Source organism: Pholis gunnellus, assembly GCF_910591455.1.
Source record: "Pholis gunnellus genome assembly, chromosome: 24".
Lineage (NCBI taxonomy): Eukaryota > Metazoa > Chordata > Actinopteri > Perciformes > Pholidae > Pholis > Pholis gunnellus.
In genome coordinates, this window is record NC_136551.1 from 3,279,675 (window position 1) to 3,305,033 (window position 25,359).

The window sequence follows — 25,359 nt, forward strand, 5'->3', positions numbered from 1 at the left end:
TTTAAAATCCGACACTTTTAAAAAGACAAACACACGGTTTACATTTGCAAATCCAAACCTTTATTTGTGGTAAAATCAGAATAGATGCACAGTTTCTTTTTTTTTTTTTTTCTTCGTGCAGTGCTCCTCTTCGTGCACATCTGCTAAACTAATACATAAAGCAAATACTAACTAGCAGGCTGGAGGTGCTGCGTGTTCACACCGAGGGGGGTCTGGCCAGTCAGCAGTGGAGACAACACTTTATCTCACTTCAATTCAGTCACTGAACACAACTACATAAGAACCCTCTAAAGTTTAGTGAATCGAAAGTAAAAGAAAGCTGCGTTTGTTTGGTGTCCCCACTTTGTTTCCCAGAATGCCTTTGGTCAAAAACATTGCATTCTGGTCCGTTACAGGACATCGGATGTGTCCCTGTATATCATGTTCTGTGGATCAGCTACAGGTGGCGATAAAAACATGTAAAAGATCACCTGGATGGACGTCATCAGGTGATCTTTCTCCCCCCCCCCCCCCCCCACATTTCTGATTGGCCAGAAGCTCCCACACATGAGCATCAAACACACGGGCGCCTGAAAATATGCAAATCACAACAACATAGCAATAGAACCACAGTTAATTCTGTGTTATGAAGACTTTAAAGATCACCACTTGCCAGACATTCACAACAAGGGTATTAACGGGAAGGAAAAGTGTAAAGACTCAAAATGAACAAAACAAAACAAACACATCTGACTTGGAGAGAATCTGGACACTTGTTTTTTGTACTGCATGTTGTTTTCTTTACAAAATGGTCTTTGATCATAACGTTTTGTTAATTTTATTTTTAATCCAAACCTTGGCATATATGGTGGTATTGTCTCAAATTTTGTCTGCCAATTAAAAATGGCTGTTTATGGTTTTTCTTTATTTGCAATGGAAACCTGTCGCACCAACAGGTTTATGGATCCGATACTGAGTCCAATGTGACTTTAAAGGTAACCCGTGTAGGACCTTTCTCCTTATATGTCAGACGCGTCACCTGTAACAAGCTGTCAGGGCTTCATAAAGGATCCTCTTATATGGTACCTTTTTAAAACTAAATGTTTCTACTGATGAGGACGAGAGCTTTCAGAGGAATTCGGGGTCCATGATTGCTTGGACTTTGAGTTTAAACTGTCGGGTCAAGAAGATGTTTACGCGGCACGCGTTGCTTTGTCTTGGGCTTAAACGGAGACTTGGTATTTGGGGGATTTCTGACAGACATGATTTGAAGGTTTCGGCACCGGTGACAGACTTTTGGGATGTTTTGCGGCGACACATTTTAGGAGAAATCCCTACACGTTGCGTCTTTAACATTAAAAAGCTCACACTACCCCAGAAAAATAGAAATTTTCACTCATACCAATGACATTCAACATTCAAGTGCCAGTGTTTTTGTTTACTGTCTTTTGGTCAAGTCACTTTGTAAAATATCAACTTTTGTATTAGGCTTATAAAAATAAATATTTCTCAAAAATGCTTGATAAATTACACAAACTAGCAGCGAAAGTAGACTCGAGAACTCTGTGTGCAAACAGCTGATTCCTACGTTTGCTGTGTACTACAACTCCACCTGGTCCCAAAAAAAAAAAAGAAAACGGTTTCATATCTGGAAGAACCTTTCTATACAACACACACACACACACTCTCTCTCTCGCACTCTCTCTCTCACACACACACGCACACACACACACACCAACTGTGGAGAAACCTCTCTTTTTGACCTGGCTGCGCTACACTTCAAACACTCACTCCTTCACACCTCTGAGGTTTTTGAAGTACTCGTACTACAGAAGACTTTAGTTGAACAACCGAAGTACTCTATCTGTGAAACTGGATGGGATTCCTACGACAGAGGGGCCCTGCAGGCCGCAGCAATGGGAGCATAGCACCAGTAATTGTTCACCGACAATCAGAGCACTCCTGCTGGAAAGCCAGTCACCGCCACGGTCACGCTGTGAGCGGTGGAACCAACGACCACCTCCGATCAGGGCTGGGTATCACCCTTCAACTTAAGGCATCAAAAAAGGGTTTAAAAATATTAAAAAGCCAAAAAAAAAGTGCTGAATTTCTAAATGAGTAAATAAACTGAGCCTTGGTCCAAACAAATGTTGCATTTAAGCTCATTTGCTGCAGAAGGCGACGATAAACTTAAAGACACAGGCTGTACACGGCACAGCTAAATGCTAACTTCTGCACGATGCTCCACACAGAAATGGTTCATGCGTTAGAATACCCAGCCCTGACCAACACCCTCCACTCTCAAGCCAACCAGCGATTCAGCCACTTCAAGGCATCGTGCACACGTCACACTTTCTGCTCTAATCCCAACGGCCCGAAAACCAAAAAACGCACGCAGAGAATCTCGTTGACAGCAAAGTAATTGATCTATTGCACGTACTGCAGGAGCGGTGGGATGGGTGGGGGGTGGGGGTGGGTGGGGGCACAGTGGTAGTTACGTGTTGCTCAAAACACAGTTCAATGGTAATTACAGCCGACAGATATGATCCGCCTGCCTTAGAAAAAGACCTAAATACATTGCATATATATACGTGCGTACTCTGAACACTACTTGACGGAGAGGTGAACTGAAGCGTCACCTTCCACGTCGCCCTTCTGTGTAACTCACAAACTCCCATCAGCAACTAACAACCAGCCATTCATCACACCTCCGTCACTGGTCCTTCATTTGTCCTCCGTTACTCTACCTGGAGTGGCTGCTAGAAGGCAACGTCTACAACCAGATTCATTCAAGCGGCTTCGACTCTCACTGTCCTTCCTAAAAAATAACGTACGCCTTCGAATTTAGGCAGCGAGAACAGCATACTTAGCGTCATCACTAAAACACAAAGACTGCACTAGCTGCTTGATAAGCTTCTGGTCGGCAACAGCCGTGGATTCAAGTAACAAATGCTGACAACGTCTCCTCTCACGCGACGGTTTCGGTCAGGCATTAAAACTGTGTTATTCAGTCAATATCTAAAGGTGGACTCCGAGTTTTGTAACAAAATCAGAGCTTCAGCTTGGCATTCGTCTGCCTGTGGAGATCCGTCTCCTCCGTCTCGGAGGTTTAAAACTGGACAGTTAAGAAACAGCTGCCATCAACACGGCCGATTAAGAAAACGCCTACATGTTAAGGTTTTTTAAAAAAAAGTAACTTTAGGAGTTGATGTGTTGAGTTGTAAACTAAGCAAATCCTTCATATTTGATTGTCATATGCAATGTTATCTTCAACTTATTGTCCCGTCGCTGGTTTCTAGCTTCCTGCTGGTTGCTCCTCCTCACTGACCAGCTACAGCTCCCTTCAACCACTAAGTTTCGGGGAGCAGTCGGACACGGTGGAGTTTTCAGTCTTGCTTCTAACATTGCATCCTATGACAACTGGACGTGAAAGTGGCCCCTCCTATGAAGGTGAACCAGGTTTAGTGAGAGATAGTAAAGCACGGTCTGCTTGAGTCCTCCAGCATCACTCAGCCTGAGACTCTTCAAAAACATTACGTAAATGCCAAATAGTTTCTCGACCTGAACACCGCCTCTTATTAAAAAAAAAAGAAATCATAGATGACGGGAAAAATCAGAGTTGTAACATAACTAAAGCCTGCTGTAGAATTGTATCTATTTGCTTGGCATTTTTTAACTCCTTGACCAAAAAACAACAACACTTGCATATGTTTTATAGTCTTGGTCCGGCCTTGTCATTTTGTCAAAGCCAGTGGGCAATTTGAGGGAATCTGCCTCGGTAACAACAGGTGAATCATTTCCCATTATCGGTTTCGTGTAAATAATATCTCTGAAAGAATAATTCAGTTCAAATTGCCCACTGAGCTGAGGTCACCAGACACCGCCTGGTCCAACGTGATTTTCTACACAACAAGCGCCGTTTCACTTGTAATTCACATTCTTTCTCACTGGAGATTCTTCTCTTTTTCCTGTTTTAAGAAGAGTTTAACTATTTACATTTAATCTATATTTTCACTTCAAAGTTATTTCATGTAAAAAAACAAAAGAAAAAAAACAACTAATTAAGACCCTGATGGAAATTAACAATCTTCCCCACCAGGTAGCAGCAGAGCACTTTTTGGTTTATTCTGCTGCTCGTTAACACAGTGTGGGGGGGGGGGGGGGGGGGGGATATACAGTGGCGTTCCTTTTTAAAACGTTCAATCAGGGATGGAACATGGACGTCTTGTTTCGACAGCAGAGTGGAGCTAAACCAGCGTGTTCACCGGTCCCGTAGCCGACCGTGCTCGGTGTCTTTTACTCGCATCAGCCGGGGACAGGACGCGGAGGAGGCTCTGCTGTGAAACGGGGTCGGGCTGGATTACTTTGATCCCCGACCTCAACAGATCTTAAGGACCTAACAAATAAACTGGAATGACTTATTTTAGAGAAGACTCTTCATGTAACTCTCCAGGATAGAGTGAGCGAGAAATTTTTGAACTCTTTTTCAGCCTTTTTTTTTTTTTTTTTAGTCGTGTATCCCCTTTTTTATTTTTTTTTGGCAAACAAGGGTTTTCAATGTTTCGTGGTGGAAGCGGAGCCCGTTTCCCAAAAGCATGGTGGCGCTAAAGAGCCAGCTGAGCAGCCACACGGTTCCATTTCATAACGGTTGTTTTCAGCAGCAGCTGTGTGGTATTTCATAGCATAGATAACGTCTATTGTAACGGTAAAAATGACTTCTTTCTGACGTACGTTACGAGGAGCGAATCTCTATTTCACAACCTCACGTCTGAAGGGTGAGAGAAGTAACATGACTGCTGCTGCACAACGAGGCCAACTTCTCTCTCTCTGCAGCTGACGCAACGTGACCCAACGATTAGCGACAAGATGCCTTTGAGAAACCTCAAACTCAAGCTCAAACCAGAGCTGCAGATGTGACATATAGGTCAATAAGTAGGACTCGGTTTCCCAAAAGCAGAAAACCACTGTCGTTTTTCTCTGCTCGCCGGATCGTAACGCAAAGAAGTCACAAGACAACGGTCGTGTTAGTCACTCTGGATGAGGGTTTATCAGAAGAATCTAGAAACATGGTTACAGTGGTGCTTTGCTTTTGGGAATCAGCTCATCAGAGACCTGACGAATTTGAACTCCAATAGACAGACAAGGAATTGTTTTGAGTTTCCTCATCCCGGTTTGTTTAGTTTTTTTTTGCCAAGGTTTGATTTAGTTCAAGCCTAGTTTGTTTCCTTCCAAATATAAATAAAGAAAAACATGTTTAAACCCATACATGACATTAAATACATATTGTTTTTGTCACAGTTGGCTAATACCTGTAGCCACTCACCTATTATGGCAATTAAAACAACGGAAATAAGAGACAAAGTTCTAATTCTTAAAGGCACAGTACAGAAACAAATGATCCTCCATTATGTTTTGTTTCAAACAAAGAAAATGCTGTTTGCTAGCATCGTTGCTAATGGGCGACAGCGTCTGCTGGCGTCCCACCGGCTGGGTGTCTCAGTTTGTCCAGCCCCTTGTCCCTCCTTCCCTCGTCTCGGTGAGACATCTTTCTCAGATCTCGGGAAATCAAGACTTCATCATGTTTTAAAAAAAGGTGAAAAATAACTAAAACATTTTCTGTTTCTGTGGCTGCTTTTAAGTATCTATCATGTGGATGTAGGAGCCTTCAGCCAGCTCCCGTTTTGGAATTTGTATGCAGACATATCTCGCTCAGATTTGACATCTTGCCTATCTCTGCGCTCTATTTTAGAAAAGTTTTTGGCCGGCGATTTACAACATGGCCATGCATTACATACAAAGATGACATGTGAAGGTACACAGGACGCCTGGCTGGCTTTGGGTGAATGCAGACAAAAACACAATGAAGCCAAAACTCATATCTAAAGTGGAAAAAAAAAACGGGTTTCCCCCTGCTCTTCTACAGCTGGACTAACTCACTGTAAATATTAAACGTCCATAATCTTAGGGGGTTAAAGTAACACCTAGTTCTTTAAGTCAATTGGTTATTTTTCTTCAAGCACTTGCCACAAAGGATAGTTCAACATGTCCTCACTGACACTAAAAGATGATGCTAGTGTTGAAAAGTAACCAACTAAAACTGAAGTATCCCTTTATAATGTGGCCTATTGGAAGAGGTGACATCTACCAGAAATTAAGAGGGAAAAGATGGGGGACGTAAAGACGAAGGTGGAGATGGAGAGAACGAGAAAAGGAATAGAATTAAAAGATCTGAGTGCATAGGGATGGAAAGAGGGCTATATAAATGAGTATAAATAGTTAATAACATGCACGTGGGTTCTCGGGGGTTAATGAAGGGGAGAAGGTGGATGGGGTGCAGACAACAGTGTGGAGAAAGGAAGGAGGATGAGTGAGAAGAGAGAGGGATGAGTAAAGGGAGGAGGGAGGAACCTAGTTGCCCCACCAGTCGACTTGAGAGTGCGAGTAGTTTCCTCCGTAGCCGTCGCTGGTGTAGAAGTTACCGAAACTACCTGCGAGGGAGGAAACGGGAGAAAATGAACCAAAAGAAACAAGAAACTTCATGTTGAGCTGCAGCTGTTTATCCCGGACGCTCACCTCCTCCGAACCCGCGGGTTCCTCCGTGTGCTGCCTGGTTGCGACCTCCGCGTCCTCCGAACCCTCCGGCAGTTCCTCCGGCGGCCGTCTGGCGATAATCACGTGCTCCAAAACCACCAGAGAACCTGGTGGCAAAATCAAATACACCGTGAGCTTCACTGCGTTTGGACGAAAGGTAATCAATGAAGAGGAGACGGTGTTGTACCTCTTAGAGCGTCCTCTGTTGGTGGTCTTATGCTGGTGTTCATAGGCCAGGCTCTCGAGCCATGAGGGAACTTCCTGTTTGGCCTCTACCAGGATGTCCAGCAGGTCTTTAGTGATGTTCCCGTTTTTATCGTTGAAGAACGATGTGGCCAGTCCTACAGGTACAAAGTAATAGACGCGGTAAATCACAATGTTTGGTGGAGCGAGGGTCAAAAACGCCTCATAACACTGACTAACTTTAGCTGTCGTCTTACCCAGGTTGCCGACTCGGCCTGTACGTCCAATACGGTGGACATACTCCTCGATGTCACTGGGCAGGTCAAAGTTAATCACATGTTTCACATTGGAGATGTCCAGACCGCGAGCTGCTACCTGAATTGTACAAAGAAAAGAAGAAAAGTCACTCAAACACAGTGATGCTATTATCTTGAATGCTAAGGACAGCATCTTTCTAATATTTGCTGCCACGTACGTGTGATAGCAAGTTTAACAATATCCATGAAGAACTGTTATCAGTGTGTTTCATTGTTACTGACCGCCGTGGCCACCAGAATGGGGCATTTTCCTGATCTGAACTGGCTCAGGGCCTCCTCTCGGTCTCTCTGGGAGCGGTCGCCGTGGATGCTGGTGCAGGCGTAGCCCTCCCGGTACAGGAAGTCCTCCAAGGCGTCGGCGCCTTTCTTGGTCTCCACGAATACCAGGGTCAACGAGTCCTTCCCTGATAAGCCGAGAGAAAAGACGCGCGAGGTTAATCGTGAAAAAGGTTTGTGGATAATCGCCGGATTTATAACACAGGCGCTGATTTAAACTAAGCAGCTGCAGAGTTTTTCTCTTTTAAAACCTTTTGAATACTGAAAAGAAGAAAAGTCAGGGGGTAAACTTCACACTGGTCGTTTGTTGACGAGGTATCTTTCTCTCAACCTAAGAGATAAAGACGCCACATCACATTCATTTCATGGTGTGGATCTGACTGGTAGCTAATAGATTGTGGTACCATGGGAGAGCCACCACTTAAGTCTTATACTCAAAACATGGATGTCAGCTTTCAAGAAGCTTTGTGACATCTTGATTTGATGCGACACAATCCTGTATATCAAGAGATTTGTATCCACAAGTCAGAATAAATAACATCTGTTTTCCTGCAGCTGGCAAACTAAACTAAATAGCTTCGTCAAAGTGTAACATTTGAGAGGAAATTCACCATTTTACTGTGATTCATTCATTTGCAATGAAGAACAAAAAGAGCTGCAGGTACAGAATATTATGTTGCATCACACTGACGATGAATAAATGCATAAATCAGCTACTCCTTCAGCCCTGCTGTGATACAGACATCTTGACAACATGCACTCAAATTAGCTTAAAATGTTCACGTCACATGTTTCGATGGAGAGAACAGTGCAACAGGCAGCAGGGAGTGCAGTGTGGAGAAAAATTATAATTACAAGAAACAATAGCTGACAGGATCAGCAGCACTGTGTTGTGACTTTGAGCCGTTGATGGAAAGAGTTTGGTCATCGCTCCGGTGAACTTTACTTTCTGATTATGAAGTGAACGGGCTTTGGCCCACACTTGTATCCCCTCGTTAGCGGTGGAGACTACAACATAACCAGACTCTCTCCATCAAGGCTTTGGGTCCGACATGAAGACACCACAGCGACATAACTGCACGTAAAGATGCCACGGAAAAAAACAAAAACTCGACAACTAAGGAAAAAAAGAATAAAGTACAACAAGCATGTTTGATTTAAGGCTGAGCAAACTCGACCCATGAAATGGTACACAGAACCAAAAAATAACGGAATAAACAAAAGGAGTCTCCATCCACAGAGAAGAACATCAAAGGGCAAGCAAAAGTATTTTAAATGTGAAATGACAATTACAAGTTTTCTCATTGAGGATCTTACCAGGTTTCTCTATGTTGTCTCCAGTATTGTCCTGTACCTCGCTGGGGATGACTTAGGATAAAACCACACCAAACCACCAACATGTCAACTGCACTCAAATCAGCAGCAGAAAACCAACTCTGTATGTTTGATGTTCCTGATGTACCCGAAGGTATGCGTCACAGGAATGTATCGGCTGAGATGGGAGGACGACAATATGATAATGGCAAAAGGATCGGGGAAATAAAACCGCATTGTGTGTGTGTGTGTGTGTGTGTGTTAGCAGTAGCTCTAACCCGGTGTTTATGGTTTGTGTGTCGTCGTTCTGCGGTGTTGGGACACATCTGAAGGCAATGAGCCGTTACCGTTATGCGACGGTCTCACCTGTAGCACTGAGCAGGTCCAGGAGGAAGGACCTCTTGTCGCTCTCCTCCACCCACACAACTTTCTGAGTGATGTTCTCTGAGGTGGAACCCACTCGGCCCACCGCCAGGAAGATGTACTCCTCCAGGAAATCCCTGGCCAGGATCTGGAAGTGGAGCAGAAAATGTGCTTATGAATACATTTTCAGCACTTCGGGTGCCTCTGACATTGATGCTTTACTACAGCACACGTACCTGGATCTCTTTTGGAAAGGTTGCGCTGAACATCATGGTTTGTCGGATGCCTTTGTGCGGCATGGTGTCCTGTTCAACGATGCGTCTTATCTGGGGTTCGAATCCCATGTCCAACATACGATCGGCCTCATCCAGGACCAGGTAGCTGAAGATACGAGGGCACAGAGGAAGAGGAGGAGGTCGTAATCTTTAAAATAAACCTAAAACTGGAACGTGATCATATAAAATGTATCTCATTCCAGAAGACGAGTGATGGAAAATGAACCAGTCCATGTCTTACTTGCAGTAGTCCAGTCCAATCTTGCCCCGCTCCATCATGTCCACCAGTCTTCCAGGTGTGGCCACCAGCAGGTGGCATCCTCTCTCCAGATCCCGTATCTGCTGGCCAATGTCGGCTCCTCCGTACACCACGCAGGGACGCACTCTGGAGCGGTAGGAAAACTACAGACAAAGACGAGAAGAAAAAGGTTGAAGAAACGCATCGAGAGACGTTGGTCCAGATGTTATGCTGCTGTGATTGCATACCTTCCTGGCTTCATCGTATATCTGCAGCGCCAGCTCTCTGGTTGGAGCCAACACCAGTGAGATGGGGTAGTGCTTACGACGCCCATACTTCCCATTGTCCTGAAATGACAACACAACATCTCAATTAATAAAGTCAAGGCGTACTAGGCCAGTAGACCCCTACCCGAGAGGAGGTCATTTGTCCCTACCTGTCCAGATGCTTTAGCTGCGTTGAGAGCTTCTCCCGGTCCATCGCTGTAAATCTGGCTGAGAATCGGCAGCAGGAACGCCGCAGTCTTCCCAGAACCTACGGACACAAAGCCCACCTCATCCATCTCCCCGTGCATTCAGGATCATTTCAAGAATCTAACTGAAAAAGGATGTACAGTGTGTGTGTGTGTGTGTCCTACCTGTCTGTGCGCAGGCCATGAGGTCTCGCTTTGACTTGACAATAGGAATGGCATATTTCTGGACTGGGGTCGGTCTGGTGTAGCGACTCAGAGCAATGTTACCCATGACAATCTCCCCCATGTCCACATCTTGGAACTACAGAGCACGAAATAAATACACATTCACAAAAAAGCAGCGGGTATATAGTGTAATATTGTTGGATCTCTAGTTAACAGCAGCTTACGCTCTCGATGTGGTGAGGGCAGTTCTGTCCTGTGGCCTCAACAGGAATGTCATCGTACTTCTCAAAGTTAATCCCAGTGTTGCTGCCGGCGAACAATTCACTAGAGAGGATCACAAAAAAGTAATTATTATCACCATCAACGAATCAGACCAACAGGACAAAACCCTGAAAAATACAACACAGACTCACTTTTCAAGGCGTTCGTTACGTGGTACTGGTTTGGACCAGTCTCCCTCCTCCCTGGACTCCTCCACCCAGCGGCTGTTTCCTCCTCCTCCTCCACCACCACCACCGAATCCACCGTGCTCAAACCTGAGCACAACACACAGACGATGTATCACTAGAGGTTCACGTGTCGCTTTCGTGTTGAACACGGTCGCCTCAACCGGAAGTTGTTTCAGGTGCAGTGACAGAAGTTATTCGGCCTCATCTCCTCACCTCCCTCTGTTAGCATTGCCTCTGTCATTGAAGAACGCAGACTTCCCACGGTTGTTGCCAAAACTGTTATAGGCGTCTTTGGCAGTGTTCCAGCCGCCAGCATCTGGACAATGAATACATATAGTATTGTTAGAACAGTATTAAACAGGGTGTGGGGGAAAACTACAGCTCGTCTTTGGACCGATTCGTGCAGTAAAAATCAAACCCCCACCTTTATTTTCGTAGCCACCAAAAGCCATGGGCTGCTGTGCTGGGTTGATGGGGTTGAAGGCTCCGCCCCTGTTCCCGCGGTACCCGCCTCCGACGCCGCCCCGGCCCCGATCCATGCGAGGCGGCGGGCCGCGGTTGAACGAGTTGCCGGCGGGCATGCGGTTATCGTGGTAGCCGTTGACAAAGTTGTTGCGCCCCCCGTCCCAACCGTCTGCAGAGGGAGAAAGGGACAATTTAAAAATATGTATTTAAATTATCTTACAATCCAAGAACATCGGATTATTACTCATCAATGCAGATTAGATATAGAGAGAGAGAGAGAGAGAGAGACATCTACAGCAGCAATTATGGTACAGGTAAAAACAATAGAGTAAAAATCTTAAATATCAAATGCACAATAAGAACAACAGATTACTTAATAACTCTTCACTTCACCGAGGAGATAAACCAGAAAACGTACTGATAAGCGGTGCTTAAGGAGGAACAACATGTACAGTAATGAAAACACAACAAAATGCAAATGTGCGATTAGTTGAAGTTCAGAGAGGAACTCACAGTTGGCTGCGGGTGCTATGGTGTAGCCACCCTGTCGACCAGCAGCGAAGGCATTTCCTGATGGACAGGAGCACAGTGTTTCAGTTGTGATTTATATCTGGAAACAAATGCAGTTAATAAGAAGGTACCCCGTGGAGTTTTTGACCCCCACGTAGGAAAGTGGCTGCTAGCTAGCTAGCATGGACGTAAACAATGCAAGATATTCAGATTAAATCGGTTTGCAATTGTTTTAGGGGGAAGGAAATGGACTTGAAAAGATTCACACAATGTATTTTGGTGACCAAAACTAAATGTAAACATAACTTTTTAGTTTGTTTACTAGAAAACCTCCAACATTCAAGATAGGAACCATGGAAATCTAATATATATTTCCTAGATTTTCTTGTGTCAGTGACACATTTAAACTAAATTGGAGGTTTATAATTGTTGAAAAGGGAAAATATTCCTGTGGCTGCTGTCCTGTCCTTCCCGGTGTATTCTCTGTGGAGTACTTCCTTGTTTGCGGCCTTATTGCTGTAGTTTATTACGTGTGCAGGTAAAATGATCAGGTGTGCGAGTGTCTAGAGAAAATGTGAAGTTCTGGCTGCTGCTTACGGTTCGGGCCTCCACCTTGTCCGTCTGCCGCACTCAAGTCTAGGACAGCGAGCTGGAGAAACACACACAAATAGTCAGAAAAACAACATTATCTAGCCTTGTTATACATGTTAGGAGTCAAGAGAAGGATTATTTTTGCAGCAGGTGACACGAAAACCTGCTTCCTACTTCAAAACGAAAGCAAACAATGTTTTTTTTAGACCATCCATCAGAATAAGCAATGTGACAGAGAGACACCCTGAGAGTCAGTCTTGGGGGTAGGATGCTTTTCTGCAGCAACATTCAACTCAGCTAATAAGAGGGATTGATTTCTCCATAAAAACCTTTATTTACACTGCAGCATTTGCTGCATCCTAGCTGAAGAAAACTAAATGTTTTTGTTTAAATGTTTGTTCAACATTGTGATGATTAGATCTTCCCAAAATATCTCTTGCGAACATGCAGTACATCCTACTGTCTGACCAGTCAGACACGGCTAACGTTAGACTACGTTGCTAGTGACGCAGACGAAATGAGCCTTTTTTGAAGCGGGACGCAGTCGAGACGAACTATGCAATGATGTGCAAGACAGTGGGCTAAAACGGTCAAAACACCGTATTGTTTGTGTGTCGCTAAACCTCCATTTTATTATTGTACCAAGCTGCAAGAACAAACGCAGTGACGATAACTAGTCGATGGGTGCGTTTCATATGGTTACACGGGACAGCCAACGGAACCACTCGGGCGTAATTGGTCGTTTATCTCCACCAGTTACAGCTTTCATATATTATTTTTGCTAACTCTTGATGTAGCAAACGTAGCTACAAACCAACATATCAAAAAGGCGGAAGAACCAAAATGCTTTCCAGGTCGTACGGTTCGTTCCCACTCGTGGTCATATACGGGTGTGAAAATGAAGCGCACCCAGCGTTAGCTTAGCACGTTAGCATCTCGTTAGCGGTTAGCTTTTAGGCTACAGCCGGTAAGCTAACATATAAACCGGCGGTTATAACACATTTCACCAACTGACGCTGCAACACACGTTAAACTAACAACTCACGCGACTTACCTGCTGCTCGAGACCGTGGACATTCTCGACGGCCACGTGACTCATAACTATAGAATATGGAGGAAAAATGTTGTCGTTGAAAAAAGGACCTCTTTGTTAGCCGGGTTTGATGTGTTATGTCTCCTTTCCCTCTGTCTTGTTTCTGTATTTACGACAGCTGACAGTTATCTCATTGGTTTAACAGCTTCGTTAAATGCTAATCTTGAATTTTACGTTATGATAAATTCCTGTATTTTAGCTACAAGGATGGTACTTAATGCAAACTCAGCTGATGTCGGTTTGCTCTTTAGCTGAAGCTGAGACGAAGCCGTCATGCACTAGTTAAGCCAGCTCGAATACAAAGGAAAGTATATCCGGTAGGGCGCCAAAATAAAAGTCAACAAACACGAGTCAATGTAAAATGTTATGTATGTGACAAATATAACTCCAACTGCATAATAAAATTAGTATTTTGCTAAACCAGTCAGAAAAAAAAATGTACGTTATGTTATGTTTACTAGTTGCTAGTTTTGTTGTTTGTATGCGTTTAAAACTCGTAAAGGCGAGGGAATTTTAAGGGATATCTATAAATAACTAGTACATATAGTCATATCTTAACAGTCTTAATCATATCTTGCACATTTCACATAGGGTCATTGTTTTCTATTACCAGGTAACACGTCCTTCAAATAACATTTAAAAATAAAATGAAACTTCCTTACTTCCGGCTCGCCGCTTGCTAACACTCTCTAACTTGACCGACGCATCGGAAATGTTGTTAATCCAGATATCGCGTGACTTTAATCATAGTTTGTCGCGATATCGCCACTACAGCAACGTAGTCTTTCTATTTTCACTTGCCTCTACATTTGTTTTCAAGACTTTTTTTTTTTTTTTTTTTACATATTGATGATAAATAAATAATTGATATGGGAATTCCTATATTGTGTATTGTATTACAAGCTCCATTCAAATTACTTTATATTTAACATACATACATTGTCGATGTATAAATATATATACCATTAAAGCTTTTAATATGACTTTGAACGGCCTTTCTGGCTGTGATATCCACATTTTAGGACGTTGCCACTGATGCTTTGCCTTTAATTTAGCTTTGCCAGCATAATTATTTTGTTGTCTAGCTTTTGATTTGTACTTTAAGTTGCTGTTATTTGTTGCCTTCTTTTCCATTGGTTTCGGTTGATGTCGGTCATGTGTAATAACTGCAGTTGCTGCCTGGTTAGGTGTGCTTTCCCCTTACTAACTCACGGTGGTGGTATTTCAGTGCAACATCACTTTTTATTCTTTGCTTGCCCTGTTGTGTTTTGGTGTCTGAGCATACGGGTGTTTTGCTGCCCTGGTTCTTCATTCTTTGGCCTACGTCCGCTTGTGATTTTAATTTGTTCACTTGCTCTCTCGTCATAGGATTCATAACAGATGAACTGAACGTGTGGGGTATTTATGAATGGAAACTCCCTGTTCATGTCAGGATCTCAGCCCTGTCAGTGGTTGTCGTTGGGTTTGGAAAAAGGCTTCCCACTTGTGGTGGAAACGAATAACAGTTTCCACTCTGTTGCTTTGCCCTCAGTTTTATGTTTTATATTTCAATTCATTTACTAAACAAATTCTCAGAACCAGTTCAAAGATCTCACGTGTTCGGCATAGGGCCATTGCACATTGAACAGTTTCTTCTTCATGAATATTCAGAAGATAAATACAGATGAACGCTGCAATCATGTTTGAGTGTCTGTCCACTCTCATTGAACTTTTTTATATTTTAAGAGTTTTCTCATCTCGATTATTTCTCACCGGGAGGTTAAAAAGATTATTTTCCACCACAATTATAAATGAACATTTCCTGAACACAGCTCCGCTCTGCAGCAGCCCGATCTGTTCGATTAGGAACTTGCAGACGCCAAAGAAAAAAAAAGATATGTGCGGTATGTGTCTACCCGGTGATTTTCCACTTCAAGTCTGTAACTTTCCACTGCGGCAGAGGTCGTTAATATCATCTTAACTGACAAGAGTTGAGTGTTGGCATGTTGTGCTGCCGTTTACTGCTTCACGATGACTGATGTGTCATCGTGAGTCCTTGCCGAAGTTGTTTTCTTCTAAAACTTCTTGTGCTGCATTTTATTGTAGCTCGTATAGAGATTTCCAGTGAACAACTAACAGCAATACATGCAGCTGCATGGGTGCAACTTCCAAAATATGTCTTAGAAATCGCATGAATCAGCACTAAATATAGGAGGTATTGCATTATTCATAGTAATCTCACAGATAAGTGTTTATAACATGGCCACTGATAGTCATATAATAACATCAATGCACTCTGAGCTACTATATGGGAATAATAATGCACATTTTCTGCAGTTATGAGCAGTCTCTCATAAAGATTGCAAAAGTTTAAAGACTACGTTACTGCGTTCAGATGTGTTGTTAAACACCAACGCCTTTTTGTTGATTACTAAAGCCCTGCGCATGCTTCTCTGGGAAAGAGAAATAGAAAAGACAGCATTGATAGGAAGTTAACATTTGTATTTTGGAAAAGTTTAATCAAAGAAAACCAGCTTCACAAACTGGGGGCATAACGGTCACAATGACAATGCTCACATGCTGATGTTTAGCTAAGCCGGTATAAAATGAATCACTTTCACCGCTTTAGTTCAGCGTGTTAGCCTGCTAAAGGATTCATCCTCTGGAGAACAATGAATGTTTGTCCCAAACGTTGTTCCAATCCGTCTTGTAGATGTCTGTTGCGTTTGTACGGATGATGGCAAGAATTGTCAGTGGACCAGAATGACCGGTTTGGTATTTTTTCCGTTGAGAGAACTGCGGGATTAATGATGTGAAGTTCAGCAGGGATTTCTTTGGTGTTATGCGGGAAGGGGACGAAATATTACACCATACAAGCATCAGTTAACAGTTAACATTACAGCCAATGAGGAAAGAACTTATTCAAAGCCCTGAAATCCAATGGTGAATGTTAATAACTACCACCACCATAGCGAGCCGTACCGCCACCAAACATTTGCAACAATCTCCTAAAAGGCAGAGATGTGTGGACCTCTGTACTGTTGACCTGGTTCCCGATAGTCCCCTGTAAAAAGAGGAATACTTTATTTAATTCAGTGGAACTTAAAACGCAATATTATCTGCAGTATAAAGACTATGTGTCTCCTAAAAGGGTGTTCGTACGCCTAAAACAAAGCACTGTGCTGCATCGATTTCTGTAACTTTCAAACTCACCGTCTAACTGAAGGATAGCTTACCTGCAGACCATTCCAGCTTGTAGTTTATGCACAAACGTGTCCCACTGCTTGGAATTAAAAAGGAGCCTATATGGAGAAATAGATGAAGAGAAAGATGCCGACAGAGCAGATCACCACCAGAGCTGTGTTCAGGAGGATTTTGGTTCGAGGAGGTTCATGGAGAAGCTCATCCACAATCTTTTCCTGTTCCTGGACTGTGATGACCTGAGCTTCGGTCGGCTTCTCCTTGAAGCCACAGAGACACACCAAAGCCTTCATACACCTCCCACCCTCCGCTCGTCCATCTCCTCCTCCAAGGCATCCTCCTTCTTCCTCCTTCCCAACCCTCAGTCCTCTCCCTTCTCCCTCGTCTACCGTTTTAAGGTCAGAAATCGGTGAGTGAATTGTGAGGCGCATTTCTACGCCACTGGCTTCGATAGCATGATTGTTGCTTGGTTGGGCATTTTTATGATCGTCATGTTTTAATCCCTTCCTCTTGTTTAACCCCCACAGTGTGGTGCTTCTGACTTGTTCTTTACTGGGCGGAGGGGTGCAGAGACTCACAACTACGGTCACCAAAGCAGACGTCCAAAACAAGATGGCTGCCACATACATGAAATGAACATCTTTGATGAAAGATGGCCGCTCATCGGGCTGGTCGCAGCGAGGCTCGCGGTAAACCAACGCCAAAATCAGACGCGCCACTCCGAGGACAAACCCCACCAACCCGCCCCAAAAGGCCCCCGTCTCATTGCAGCGATGCCACAGCACGGCAAGCAGGAAGATCGCAGCTACGGGTGGAGTCAGGTAGTCGGTTACTTCTTGGATGTAGTAGAACATCTGGCCTCCCTGCATCTCGATGATGACCGGCACCCAGGCGATGCTGGCGATCACCATAAAAACCACAAACAACCTGCCGACCATCACCAGCTCCCTGGATGACACCTGCTTTCGCAGCATCTTGTAAATGTCCAACGTGAATATGGTGCTCGCGGAGTTGAAGATGGAGTCCAGGTCGCTCATCAGGGCTGCGATTATGACAGCCATCATCAGGCCGCGGAGGCCGACGGGCATCACGGACATGACGAGCCGCGGGTAAGCCACGTTGCTGCAGCCGGTCTCGGAGCCGCACACCTCCAGGCAGTGCTCTGGGCTGATGCACGCCAACTCATCAGCAAAGAAGATCCTGGAAATCATCCCTGTAATCGTCATGATGCATGAATCAGTTATCCAATCAGCACCAATCCTTAAAATGTGAGTCGCTTCAAAAGCAATGAATGGCTCTACCTGGGATGACGATGATGAACATGGGGAGGATTTTCAGAAAGCCAGCCATGATGGTAGAACCTTTGGCATGGGCAATGTTCTTCGCTGCCAAAACCCGCTGAACTATCACTTGATCTGTGCACCAGTACCTGCAACAAAAAGGGAGGACGTTAACGCTTAGTCATTTCGAAAACATTACAGCAAGGCCCTGAAGCAGTTAGGAAGACAGTTAGACGATTACCAAATAGAGGCAGGAGTCTGGCCCAGTAGGAAACCGGGCCAAGGCAGGTCTGGATCTGTCGGGCCTCGAAGCAACTTCAGAGCATTTGGCTTCGGGTGGAGGTGGAGGTGGCAGGATTCAGAATACGTCAGGTTGGGTGAAGACAGCAAGATGGCGGTGATGTTTGGAGAAGCCTGCATGTACTTGGTCCACACCCCTTAAAAATGACAGTTTAGCAAAAGGTATAGCATGCAGATGAAATTGCAGTTTGATGTATTATGGGTTTAACTTCATTGCATAAAGGAAATCAATAGAGACCTTCGAGTCCTCCCACTTTGTAGAGGCTGATGACGGTGAGGCAGAGTGCTCCGGCGATCATGAGGAAAGCCTGCACCGTGTCCGTGTAGATGACAGCAACCAGGCCTCCAGTGACTGTCAGCAAAGCCGTCATGGTGATGAGGATGATGATGGACAGATAGAGGTTCCACCCCAAGGATTCCTGAATGAACAAGGCCCCGGCATAGAGGTCTACGGACAGCTTGGTGAAGATGTACAGGATGAGAGACAACGCCGCAAAATACACTTTCAGCCGGTTCCCGCCGAACCGCTTGGACAGGTACTCCGGCATGGTGTAGACTCCACACTGAATATACACGGGGATAAATAACCAGCCCAACAGCTGGAGCAGCAATAGAGCGTTTAATTCCCACGCAGCCACGCTGAACCCGCTAGCAGCACCCGATCCTGCAAGTCCAATGAAATGCTCGCTCCCTATGTTGCTGACGAACAGAGACGCTCCCACAGCCGCCCAATTCATGGAGCGGCCGGCGAGGAAGTAGCCGCTCACTGTGCCCTGATTGGCTTTCCGCATGGCAAAGAAACCGATCACCAGCACCAGGATGAAGTAGATTACTACGACGATGATGTCCAGCACTTCCATGGTGGCGGCGGCAGCCATGTTCGAGCACTTGTGTAGCTCTTTAACAGCACAGAACTAACTAACTGCTGCGTTTTCTTTTTGAAGACTAGCACTGTTTTGTCCAGGTGCAATATCTTAATATCTAGTTATGACCTTAAATATAAAATGTCAGTGCAAAAGCACTCACATTTCCACTAATTCACAGGCTCATGACATACAGTCATCTGCACCTTGTCATATATACTGTATAAAGCAGGCAGCAAGCAGAAGTCTGAGATAAATGCTCCTTGTTCCTCTGTAGTGACCCTCAGATGTGGGAATCAGTGCTGGCTGCCTGCAAACATGTCGGTGCATTATCGCTGGGTCTCATGCTCATCTGGATCCTGCAACAAACACAAATGTACAAACTAAATTCTTCTTAAAAAAGTTAGTTGCCTTAGTAGACACAAACTGGTGAAATGGAAACAATTGAGAATAAGAGTGTTGTGATAACTGTAGAAGTGGGGCATCCCATCCCAGCTGCTCTCTGGTAACTTGGTTGTCTCATGGTAGTATGAGGGTCCTGCATCGGGGCCGGTGTTTGTGTTTGTTGCTGAGCACAGCGTGCCGGTCTTTATAGGACAGCTGGGGTCGACCGCATGAATGCTACAAGTCTTTGGAAAATCTCACACAGCGTCATTCGCTTTATTTTGGCCCAGTGCAGGCAGCAGGAAAATATTTCAACGGGATTCTCTATGCTCTCTCAACCTTAGGGTTTCAATGCAAAACGTGGAATTTGAATGCATTTTAATTTTTCTACCTGTTTTGTCTAAATGTAATAAATGTCCTTTTGCCATAAGCATATTCTTAGAACATATTTATAGTTCAATTGTGTGTTTTTTATTTTTTAATTGGGATTCATCTAGTATTCTTATACTTCAAATGAACTTTTTGTGGCACTGAAAGTATCATATAAAGTTTGTGTAGTTTTTGTGTGTTTTATGCAAAATATGACAAAATACATGGCTGCTGTGCTTTATGCAAGTTATTTAACGGCAACTGAGAATATAATCAACCGTTTCCAATACTATTTCTATTCTTACTTATATAAAAAGTATGTGTTTGTATTTACAATGTTATCACTAATTCTGAATCATAAATCAAATAGTCGGCTCTATGTTGCGTTTTCAAATGTATTTTTTCAGCTTCTTAGGATATTTATTTGTCATTTCCTATATTACTCAAATATTCAACAGCAGTGACAAGAGTTGCACACACACATGAGACACAGCTGTTAGTCATTAAATACTGCGTGTCACAAAAACTGGCCCGTTTCAATGTCTATCTTTAACATGAGACTCACCTGCCGAGCGGCTGATCTCCTCCGTGTCGTCTCGTTAGTCTCTGCAGAGTTGTGGGTGATTTGAGTCCCGGACTGATTGGAGACCGGCAGGGTCCTCAGGCTATTAAGAGGGGCGGGATCCTCCGCCCACCGCAGGGTTAACACCGCCCGGGTGGAGGCGGAAAAACACGCAGAGGAGGAGGATGATGATCAGGTGAACGTACCTGCTGTTTACGGAATCTAATTTACTGAATCAAATTCAATTATTTGTGCACAAAAACATAATAATATGAACAATAGGGTGATGGCAGCACATGGATTTATTTTTGTGTCTAGGATTTACTATGAAAACACAACATCAACTAAAAACAATAAATACCTTAAAACGTTTCACAGCATGATTGTTAAATGTGGATTAAACGGAGAGCATGGCTCCTCCAAGTTCCAACGGTATAACAACATCTTTTGTTTTACTATCTCTTTATTTTATTCAGTATCATGTCTTCAGTTCATTCAGTGCAACAGTTAGACGTATCGCTTCAAAGTAAACACTTATAACACATATTTATACTCAACAAATATAGCTAAAAGGAGTCTTCATCACTTCTTCTGTTACTCTTCCACGTGTTTTCGTTATAGTTTGAACACATGGATTGCTGATTAAACCAAAAGATCAGGCATTTTCCCAATCAGGTAATGCATGGCTTGTTGGACCTCGCGCACACTGTTACTTGTTAACTCAACTGCCATGAGAACGTGGTCGCTGCATGACTATGTATGTGTTCCTGCATGTGTTTGACTGCAAAGTCATACTTTCTGCACACACTCACCATGATTTTGCACTTCTCATCACCTTGTGTGAACCTGAGTTGGAGGACTTCTGACGGGTCACAACCTGGAGGTGAAGTCACAACCGACTGATTTACATCTGTTTTGACCATGTTTTGACCATGTTTTGACCATTACATCTGTTCACCATCACATATTTACCACGTCACTTTGTGCCTTTTCTCTATTTCTAGAGACATGTCAGCATGAATGTCTTAAAGCTGCCTTTGTTAGTCTCAGGTGCTATGAATGTATTAAATGTCCATGCTTTGTGTTTTTCAGCATATACTTAAAAGGTGCAAGATCTGACATTGGGAGCATTTCGATTGCCTCTCAACGGCTCTCAACATGTCGACGGCGAGCTGTCGACTCATAGCTAACGGGGCTACTAGCGCAAACTACTATATCTTTACATAAACAATCATTTTTTTTGCTGCTATATTAATGCTCTAAATGTCAAATACAGCAAAACGTTTAGAGAATATTGCTGCTGTTGCTCTATTCAACCACGAGGCGGTGCTAACGGGCTGCAATCAAAGCAGCAGCATGGAGGCAAAAAGCATTTGAAGCACTCGCCATGTATTGGAAGGCCACTGTCCTTCATGGTGGCAAAGTGACAGCATCATACTGTTTTTTTTTTCAGAGTCTGGATGTTTCTAAGTGGCATGAAGTCACAACAGTAACATGTTCAAAATGATCCACTACTCATTGCAATCCAGAGGGGCACCTCAGAAAACAAAGCAGAAAGAAAAGACGTCTTCTAACAGTGAAGGAGCTCATCTGAAGGCATTTCTGATCAGACGATGGGGGAACTGACTTTATGTTCAAACTGTATAATATCACAGCACCAGCTCCCTTTCTATCAAGAGACAATGTGGTGCAGATAGCTGTTGTAACAGTGTGAAGTAATGCTGAAGGCACATTGCTTCTACTCAGACGGAGAGTCTTCTGATCTGGAGGAGTTGAGGCGCGTCGATGTCTTCAAAGCATTCTCCAATCTCACTGCAAGTCAAACATGTTTTGCATTCAGTGTTTTAAAAAGCAGTGTTTCGAATATTTCAATGTATTCTTTTTCTATATGATGATATGTATCATGTGCTTCTGATTACAGCGATTTCTACCATTATCTAATGACAAATGTCTTGATTTAAATGTTTTTATTGCATATATCTATTTGATTTTCTCTTTTTATTCAGTTTCTTTACAGTTTGTATTTGAACTGTCTTATCGGTCACCCCAAAAACACTTTGAATGACCGTCTGCAGTGGATCTTGAATCCATGTCAGGAAGGAGGATTGAAGCAGTTTTGATTCTTACAAAGACACTTTAAGCTGTGCAGAACAAGTCAGACCTCAGCTTCTTATTACTGCGGAACAAAATGCTGTTTAAAGTCTTAAACTGTGGATGGCGCCACTCTTCCACTGGACAAACAGCACCTCCATCTGTCTCCTCTGGTCTCCTGTTTTATTCATTTAAAGAGCTGAAACGTCTCTTCTATCAATCAACTTCTATGTGCTAAACTGACAGCCTCACATTACGCGTGTTGCAACAGAGCAGTCCTGTTGTACTGTAGATTATTTACTTTTTTGAATGTATGGACATTATGACCAGATTTAATGTAGCTTCTTTTCCTCTCTGGTCCTCTTGGCTCTAAAAGGTTTTTCTGCTCTCCCACGTCCCTTCAAACTTAAGAATCTCTCTTCACAAAGACTACGAAAGAGAAGCGCGGCTCTTTTCTTCACCCATCAAATATTAATAGACCATTTTTGTGGTGAAATACCGACTGCAAATTTCAAGAACCCACACTGTCAATCAAACATACACAAACGGGTATCCCTACTGAGGGAAACCAAAACATCAGATTAAAGGCGTTCTTTTTACAGACTATATTTAATCTCATCCCTCAGCGTGCCCGTGAGTCTACCACAGCTGATTGACAGGCGGAGACCAAGTGAACACGGCTTTAAAACACCATTTAGCAGAGTTTATGTTGCAGAGTGAAGCGTTCCTCTTCGCCACCCAACACTGGATTTTCAATTGGTTTGTCCATCACTTGCTTTGTTGTTGCACTTCGTTCCGATTACATGATGCACTTTACGATATAAATGTTTAATCAAACATATGTATACAACGCACAGAGCGCATGAGGGGAAGCCCTGGTGCCACTTTGCCAGATTTGGATGAAGGTATTTCCCTGCAGCGTAGAGACGAAGGAGGTAGGAGGAGGAGGAGGAGGAGCAGAGGGAAGAGGAGAAGGAGGCTGCTATTCTTCTAACCCAAACAGTGCTGAATCTCCCAGAGTTGCTGCCGATGGCAGATGGTGGAAGGAAGCAAAGGCAGATGGAAAAATCACTTCCAACATGTTTATCATCGTCAAGAAGTGTGTACCGTGTGTGTGTGTGTGTGTGTGTGTGAGAGGAGGGATGATTCCCCCGGGGTTAATGAGAAATGTGACTGAGTTTTGAGGAACACTAAAAGTCCCGCTGGTGTGAGAGAGAGGCTATACATCGTGATGATTATGGATTCAATTGTTTGCATGTATTTTTTGTACACAGAGTGATTTATACAAAAGCTATGCTACGTATTTGTTGTTGTGTGTTTCATGCACCTGAATAACGTTTATGTACAATATTTCATGAGCAAATTGTAGGAGAGATAAACTATATTAAATCATAACATCAGCTAAATATTTATCACACTCAATATTTCTGCAAAATGCTCACTGAATGTAACGGTAGACGGTAGAAATTGTAGTCTGACAAAAGGGAAATCTTGCAAAATAAACCGCAAATATCAATATAATTCTCCATAAAATCAAGTTGGGAGCAACTTTAACATATCGTCCTGAACTGCTGAAATTGTAATCCACATGTACAGTCTGACGTTGCCACAGGCAATACATCACAGCTGTAGCTATGGTGAAATGTGTGTGTGACGGCCGAGGGGCGGCTGAGAAACTTGAGAACCACACATGACTTTGTGACCTCTGCAAACACACCGCTGACAGGATGAAGCACATGGTCTGCTCACTGAGTGTGTGTGTGTGTGTGTGTGTGTGTGTGTGTGTGTGTGTGTGTGTGTGTGTGTGTGTGTGGCAGGGAGAGTGAAATCAAGAGTGGAGGCTTCGATTGTTATAGTTATTTTCGTCACAATTCATACTTCTTCTCAGAATCAGAATCAGCTTTATTGGCCCTAAGGCCCCTAGTATTAGTAGTTATAGCATTTGTAGTAGTAGTAGTTACAGTAATAGTAGTAGCAGTTGTAGTAGTAGTATTAGAAGTGGTAGTTGTACTATAAATATTATTAGTTGTAAAAGTACTAGTAGTAGTAGTAGAAGTGGTATTTGTAGTAGTAGTTAGTAGTTGTAGTAGTAGAAGTGGTAGTTGTAGTAGTAGTAGTAGTAGAAGTGGCAGTTGTAGTAGTAGTAGTAGTAGAAGTGGTATTTGTAGTAGTAGTAGTTAGTAGTTGTAGTAGTTGTAGCAGTAGAAGTGGTAGTTGTAGTAGTAGTTGTAGTAGAAGTGGTAGTTGTAGTAGAAGTATTATTATTATTAGTAGTTGTAGTAGAAGTAGCATCAGTAGTCGTAGTAATAGCTGTAGTAGTGGAAGTTGTAGTTGTAGTAGTGGAAGTATTATTAGTAGTTGTAGTAGAAGTAGTAGCATCAGTAGTCGTAGTGATAGCTGTAGTAGTGGTCGTAGTAGTTGAAATAACAGTAGTATTAGTAAGAAGTCATAACGAAGTCAAATCTGCACACGTTGACATGGAACACATGTTTTTTAGAGTCAGTGTGACTTACTCTGAAGATTTCACAGCCGCAAGTAAACCTCCACAAATCCACTTACAAATAATAGAACAAAGTTCAGAGTCCCCGGCTCTTTAAGAACATACCTGAAAAGCTCCAAATAAGGATTGCTCTGGAACCAGCGGTTAGACTTCAGGTCTCATCAACAAAGCGGAAAGAACAGTCTTCAAATTGTTTATGGTCATAACAACCCTGATTCAGAGTAAATATTTAGCCGAGCGCAGCTGAAGCTCATCTCAGCGCAGTGAATAAAGATGATAGGGAGGCTCTTTAAAGATTGTGTCCAAGGACAGCTCCAGTTTGTTCATCATTTGCATCAATTATAACGTTGTGCAGAGATCTGGGAGCACAAAAAGCGTCAAGAACAAGATCATCTGAAAGCACTTTATTTGGACGAACTGTCAGTTAGCAAGATTGTTAGCTTAGCTTTCCCTCTTTAATTAAACTCTTGGTTGAATGAAATGATCCTGAGAATAAACATGTGGCTGGGCTTTAGGACTGGAGGGAGGTGAATCCTGACAAAAACTTAT

The 25,359-nt window shown here is 43.3% G+C and overlaps 2 protein-coding genes across 2 annotated transcripts; both read right to left on the reverse strand.

Annotated features, from left to right (window-relative positions):
• Positions 1-92: 92 nt before the first annotated feature.
• Positions 93-13,545, reverse strand: LOC306715157 (ATP-dependent RNA helicase DDX3Y-like). The gene is made up of 18 exons (XM_079185430.1): positions 13,243-13,545; positions 12,195-12,246; positions 11,601-11,657; positions 11,047-11,256; positions 10,836-10,938; positions 10,587-10,709; positions 10,398-10,497; positions 10,174-10,309; positions 9,973-10,070; positions 9,785-9,883; positions 9,540-9,700; positions 9,260-9,404; positions 9,027-9,171; positions 7,293-7,474; positions 7,011-7,128; positions 6,758-6,911; positions 6,553-6,677; positions 93-6,467 (listed from the first exon to the last, which is right to left on the reverse strand). Exons 1-18 carry the CDS (start codon positions 13,285-13,287, stop codon positions 6,388-6,390), a joined length of 2,133 nt encoding a protein of 710 aa, XP_079041556.1. The 5' UTR covers positions 13,288-13,545; the 3' UTR covers positions 93-6,387.
• Positions 13,546-15,798: 2,253 nt separating this feature from the next.
• Positions 15,799-20,285, reverse strand: LOC306715091 (sodium/myo-inositol cotransporter-like). Its single transcript, XM_079185322.1, has 6 exons — positions 20,223-20,285; positions 18,280-19,263; positions 17,983-18,178; positions 17,763-17,890; positions 16,497-17,674; positions 15,799-16,324 (listed from the first exon to the last, which is right to left on the reverse strand). The coding sequence occupies exons 2-5, from the start codon at positions 18,917-18,919 to the stop codon at positions 16,563-16,565; spliced, it is 2,076 nt and encodes a 691-aa protein (XP_079041448.1). The 5' UTR covers positions 18,920-19,263; positions 20,223-20,285; the 3' UTR covers positions 15,799-16,324; positions 16,497-16,562.
• Positions 20,286-25,359: the final 5,074 nt, after the last annotated feature.